The 6,410-nt window shown below is 40.6% G+C and overlaps 1 protein-coding gene across 1 annotated transcript; it reads right to left on the bottom strand.

The window, feature by feature from the left end:
• Positions 1–4,447, bottom strand: LOC133896024 (CRIB domain-containing protein RIC10-like). The gene is made up of 4 exons (XM_062336538.1): positions 4,390–4,447; positions 4,130–4,233; positions 3,919–4,000; positions 1–248 (listed from the first exon to the last, which is right to left on the bottom strand). Exons 1-4 carry the CDS (start codon positions 4,445–4,447, stop codon positions 1–3), a joined length of 492 nt encoding a protein of 163 aa, XP_062192522.1.
• Between the last annotated feature and the right edge of the window lie 1,963 nt (positions 4,448–6,410).

The raw sequence follows: 6,410 nt of genomic DNA, 5'->3' as shown, positions 1-6,410 counted from the left end.
CTATACAATTTGGATTTCAGGTTGCATGTCATTAATGCCAATAGTGTCAGCGGTAGATGAAAATGAGCTCTTGGACCTTGATCTTGATGACCTTGAGGATCTCGCGGACGCCCTCGGCAAATCGTTCTTGGATTTCTTCCTTCTCGACTTCCTAGGTGGCTTTTGTAGGTCAGGGTACGGTGTTGCTACTTGACCGGTATTTTCTGGAAATATACCGAAGGGTGACATGTCTCGAGGTTCATCAAAATCTGCCAAAGAAAAATTGTCGCAATTCAGTGAAACCATAAGCAGTAGTACATGTTTCCAAAAGCTATGCTTGCATTCAAGAAAATGTGACAGCTATTGAAGACAATATCATTGTGCGACCGCCAAATTCGCCAACAGGTCAAGAGGATCAATGAGTTTAGGCCTTTGCGGAGATCCTCGGCTACGCGTCCTCTAAGATGAAGCCACCAGTCAAGTACAGGAAGCTCCTCACGTGGAGCTTGAACGCCCAGGACATGCCTAGCTTGTGATCAGTCATCTCCAGTAGTTGCAAGTAGTGAGCATAAGAGTCGTCAAGTTGTAGTCCATGGCGTTTCCTTTTGAGCAACGGTCCAAAGAATTTTACTTTGGATGGTGCCCATGCTTTCCTGAGCACGCGTGCTCCTTCGAATTGGATGGACCCTTGAAACATGAAGTGGTATGCAGACCTAGCAGAGTATTCCCCGAAAAGAGTCAATTTCCAAATCACGCAATCTTGGTCGCCGCCCAAGTTGATGGATTCTAGATGTGACCATAGGTGTAGAAATTGGGCGATCGCGGCAACGGCGAGAGGGCCTGAGATGTCCCACACCCATCTACGGTTGAGGAGAGCTTCCTCGACCATTCTACTCTTCAAGCACGCAGGGGCAACACAACCATAGAGGTCTGGCATCAGCGAGTGGATAGAGCAGCCCTCAATCCAAGCATCACGCTAGAAGAATGTGGATGCCCCATTACTGACCTCAAATCTAGTTGAAGCATAAAAAAAAAGCAACAACTTCGCGCTCATGATGTAAGGGCAGGCTGGCCCACGGCTTAGAAGGTCACTCCTTTGCCACCATGGACATCTAAGATGCAAGGCAATGCCTACCACCTGGAGGTCCTAAATTCCTAGGCCGCTATACATCAGCGGTCGGCACACCCTCGGCTAGGCGAGGGCACTACGACCCCCACAAAGCATGTTTTGGTTAGCCATGAAGTATGATCTAAGTAAATGTGCTTCAATTCATGAATGATGTTCTTTTGAAGCAAAATTGCTGGATGTAATCTAATGAATACATAGCTTATGAAATCTTACAAAAGATTATTAGTAAGGCTGTTTATTTTGAAAACATCAAATTTCAGTTATTAGCTATATTTTTCACTCAAATAAAGTGAGGAAAATACCATAGATGAATATCTAGAAAAAGAACAGAAACAACAATGTTCATCAAATGCATTCTCTCTAAGGGTATGATTTATATCCATATAGAACATATCTTATTATTTAGTTGCCATAAGTTGCATCCCAGCTCCACCAACAACATGGGTGCATGTTGCTGGCAGTCGAAAGGCATCTGATTGTTTAATAGCATCATGGGTGCGTGCTGCAACTCTGATCACCGAAGAATCGTGATTCATGAACCACCCATAAGATTGCTAACTAAACAACATGATAGCACATTCTGAGAAACTAAGTTGAGACGTGCCTTAGTTTATCTTATGTAATACGTGATTGACATTTGTGTGCCTTTTGTTGGTTAGCACATACATGGTTATATACTGCAATATTGATTTTATCGAACCAAAGTTGAAAAAAATTAGAGTTTGTATCGTTATCTCAGTACAGGAAGCTTACACTCACTAGATAGTCCGGTGTGAGGATTTTTGACCTCATCGGATAGTCCAATGTGGGTAGATGTGAGCACCGAAGCTTTTCAGTGTAGAGGCAAAAAAAAATTCATTCACCGGAAGGTCTGGTGTGGGTAAGAGTGAGCACCGAACTAATTTTTCCAGAAAATGGTGCAAATGTGAAAGTCTGGTGCGGTAGCCTCACTGGATGGTCCGGTGTGTGCACGAGTGATCACCGAAGACTTCACCGAACAAAGATTTCCAGAGAGGTTGAAAAATTAAGTTTCAGTGATGATGTACTCATCGGATGGTCCGGTGATGGATGTGTGAACACCGGAGAGTATCACCGAAGCCTTTCAGTTATGAGACAAATATTGAGATGTTCATCGAATTGTCAGGTGTTGGGATTTTATGATCACTGGACTAATTTTTCCAGAGTTGAATGCAAACTGTGTTCCAGTGGAGTTGTACTCACTGGATTATCCGGTGTTGCACTGGTGTGAACGTTAGACCATCCGGTGTTCACATTTTTGTTACATCTGATCTTTTTCAACTTGATTTTGATTTGGACTAACATGTGATGATGTTATATGGTTCTGAAGATACGTATTTGCTTGTCTAATGATGTGCAGGTGTTGGATGCAATATGACGGTCGATAGCGGGTAATCGAGGCCAAGCAGGGTGCTTGGTGCCGGACGATCAAGAAGGCTAGGTAGATTCAAGGGTGATCCTAGATATACACATGGAGGTCAAGCAAAGCATGAGGTGAAGGATGAAGATGGTGTATTGACAAAGTCAAGCGAAGGAGATGTCGGTGCTAGTGACAAGGCATCTGAGGGATCGGGAGCGGGAGAGACTTACCAGCAGTCAAAATCGCAAGATGGAGGATACACGTCAACATCGGAAAACTTACATGAGATCAAAGCAAGTAGCTGTGAGTCACGTCTTAAGAAACGTGTAAATCGATTTCCCTGTTTGGCCACAAAATCGTGGGCAGATGGAGTGCACGTGGAATCATTGCAAAGCTTGCATCAAGATGAAGCTATGTCGTGAAGGTGCCACGATCGTCCGTTAAATGGAGGAGAAAATGGACCAAAATTCTCCCGATGATAGGTAGAACTATACTACAAGAGAGAGTATTTTGGGAACAGTTAAGGAAACTTAGTGGTCAAATTTCCTAGGCTATATATAAATAGAGAAGTATGGCTGGTTGGAGGCAACCCCTCTTGAGCCATCCATACGAGAGTCTTGTGCTAGGGTTTTAGAGGAGAGGGAGATGAGTGCTTAATCTATATAATAAGTGAGAGTTTTGAGAGATAAATCTTTGTAATCTGCTAAAATAGGGTTGACTTTTTTAAGAATGAAGTTTAAGTTTTTGCATATGCTTGAATTTCCCTTCTTCTAGTTTCTTTCTATTGGTTCCCTTGCAAGTTTGCAAGTTCGTGGTGTTTCGTTGTTGATTTTTGTTTTTCTTTTTGAGCTGAAATTTTAATGCCTTGGGAAGTTATTTTTCTTGATGCTAAAGGCATATAATTCACATACACATGCATATATGATGGGGTCTTGAATTCTCTTGCCTCTAGACCATCATCTTTGAGAGTTTACTTGCCTGGTGATTTTGTCTCTATTTCGTCCATCTTCAAAGTTACGAGTTTTTTTGGCACAAAGATACATGTAATGATTTTGAATGGAACCTATAGTTCATATTCTATTCGTGGAGTCATATTACCTTAAAATTTTTCTATCTTACTTGGTCTCTCTGAGTATTTTGCTTCTACTCAAGTTTTAAGGTGCGTGAGTGATTAAAAATAGAAAAATGTCATATATTTCACAAGAAATTGTTGAGATGCTTATTCACCCTCTCTAATCGTCACTTTCGATCCTACATATTCCTAGAATAAACAACTGCAAGTTTCCTTCCCCATATATATATATTTACACACATTAAAATAAAACGAAGGAAGAATATTCTTCCCCTAAAGGAAGCAGAAACAATTGGATAAAACATGCGCACCACGCCACCACTACTGCAAGAACTAATGAACAAGAGATATGAAAATCACCTTGAGAAGCCCAGGAGGTTCCTGCAGACGGTCCGATATTGCTCACCGACGAGAAATCCGGTGACCCCTTCATGTCATTCATCTACAAAGAAATCTGGGGTTTATCGGTCAACTTCCAACAAGTCATGAACAATGGAGGTAACCAGGCAGGCGGCAATGGTCAGAAAAAAGAGTTGCAGCATTGTTCAGGATTCTGAAGTATGCAATGTACCCAGCTAGGAGAAGCTGCACTCCCCGTTGGGCTGTCCCAGCCGATGTGTGCGACATGTTTTACGTCAGTCGGATAACCTATCTCCATCTGATGCTCCTTGACCACTGCAAGAATGGTGTAAACATGAGCGAGGAAGAACAAGTTGGTGCGAAAGAAAGGAATTAGAGCTTCCAAGCTTTCCGCAGAATTGTCACAATGCATCCATGTTTTCCTTTCTTTTTTATGAAACACATCACAATCCACACATGTTGATTACATACCGAAGATCTGAGAGATGACCTTGAGGCTCTTGAATACGCCTTTCATCTTGTACGCCATCGGTAGATGTTGTGCACACCAGGAAGTCCTATGGAAACAAAAACACAAGAACTCAGGAAATGCAGAAATAAGGTCTGGTTTCATAACTGCCTGCATAGCTGAAAAGAGGCTTCCAAAAGAAAAGAAAAAATGCATTTACGAAAGACATATCAACTTATGGTTTGACCCTAGATGGTTGCCCAGAAAACCCAAAAAAATGAAGTGCAGTAATGTGCATAACTAAGATATAAGGATATGTTGTTGATACCCTCCTTGGATGTCTCTCAATGGAAAGATTTGGTGTATGCAACAGTTCCATCACCTCCCATCCTTTTTCTCTGGTATGGCATGAGAAAAACATCCACGAGATGACTGCATTTCGTTGGTACTTATATGGTTGGCAGCAGGAATGGAATAAAGAAACAAGAAGAGTAAGTTTGTATGATTGTACCCATCCTCTATAATTAAAATAATGACAAAGTTATAGCCTTTAGATATAAACCGAATGATCAGAACGGGTCTCTAGTATTTTGACTTGTCAGAAAATATGTCATAGGATCTGAACACGGAAAGGTGAATGTCAAGTTTTCATCACAGTAATTAGAAAAGTGACACAATTAATTGTAAGTGATAGTTCACAGATTTTTTAACTTCTACAGTACACTAAACCCAGTACGATGTTTAGATCAGCTTGTCATCATGAACCGAAGGTTGCGGTACATTTGAGTTGCAGAAACTGAAATTTGAGCAGGTTTGACCTGGTTACTAAGCACTGGGAGTTTCGCTAAAAAAGAAAAGAAAAGGGATATATTGTTCAAACTAAGCATTGATAGGCGCAACCCCAATGTGGTGGGGAGCGAAATCCACGTGTGGTGATCAAGATTGTCCAGATGGTCACAAAATCATCTACTTGCTTATTTATTGATAATATATCTATATTTTACTCGCTCGATCAGTCAATCTTAATTTCTGCTTAAGTGATCTTAGGAGTTAGCTTTCGTTATTTTTCTTTGTAGACGTTCACAAGTGACTTAAACGCAATGATCCATCCAAAACTTAAACGTCATAAGAGATTTATTCATTCAAGAAAGACAATTAGTAGAATAAATCAGGACAATTCGTGGTAACTTTGTAAAAATTGGGGTTACATCAGACAGTAGAATAAATTTGGACAATCTGTGGTAACTTTGTACAAATGGGGGTAAAGTCAGATAGAAATATCTAAGGTATAGAGGTAGAAGAACATTAGCTTAGAGTTTTCATTTCATGCCCCACGTACTGGATACAAGAGTTTAGTAGCAATTGAGGCTAGAAAAAGAAGAATTAGATGGAGATTAGACTGGGAATAGCATAGACTTGGGGAGGATAGCAGGACCCATAGGGCATACAGAAAACAGATAGCAGGACCAATAGGGGATACAATTGGGGACGAAGATTCCCAGTTAGTCTACTATTTCCTTGGACTAATTGGGTCTTACAGGAGGTTTGTGAAGTATTATGGAAAAATTTGCAGGACACTATTTGATCTTTTCAAGAAGGATGCTTTTGTTTGGGAGGACAAGCACTCAGAAGTATTTTTTTTCTTTCGAAACGAACACTTGGAAGTATTTATGCAGTTGAAGAAAATTATTACCACGTGTTATGTATTAGCTCTCCCTGTTTTTTCTCTAATTAGCTTTTGCCCTGCCACTATCATATTAGCTTTGTATTTATTATTAAGGCCATACTATTGAATAATTGTGCAGCTGTTCATCAGGCAGTGCTACTGTTCATCCAGTACTGTTTCTGCTGGTATCTAATTTTATGAGTTACAATTTATTTCTAAAAAAATGTGATAGGTCTTGCTTTGCAAACTGTCTGCTGTTAGAATGTACGCTGGAATTGGGGTTATTACTTATTAGTTTAATGATAGCTATTCGTTACTATCCTAAGGTGCTTGTTGCTGTTTGCGCTTTTATTCTAATATGTCTATCGCTGCCTTCAG

The sequence above is a fragment of the Phragmites australis genome, chromosome 16, assembly GCF_958298935.1.
Source record: "Phragmites australis chromosome 16, lpPhrAust1.1, whole genome shotgun sequence".
NCBI classification, from domain to species: Eukaryota; Viridiplantae; Streptophyta; class Magnoliopsida; order Poales; family Poaceae; genus Phragmites; species Phragmites australis.
Note: the sequence above shows the minus strand (reverse complement) of the source record. Positions and strands in the feature narration are given on the sequence as shown.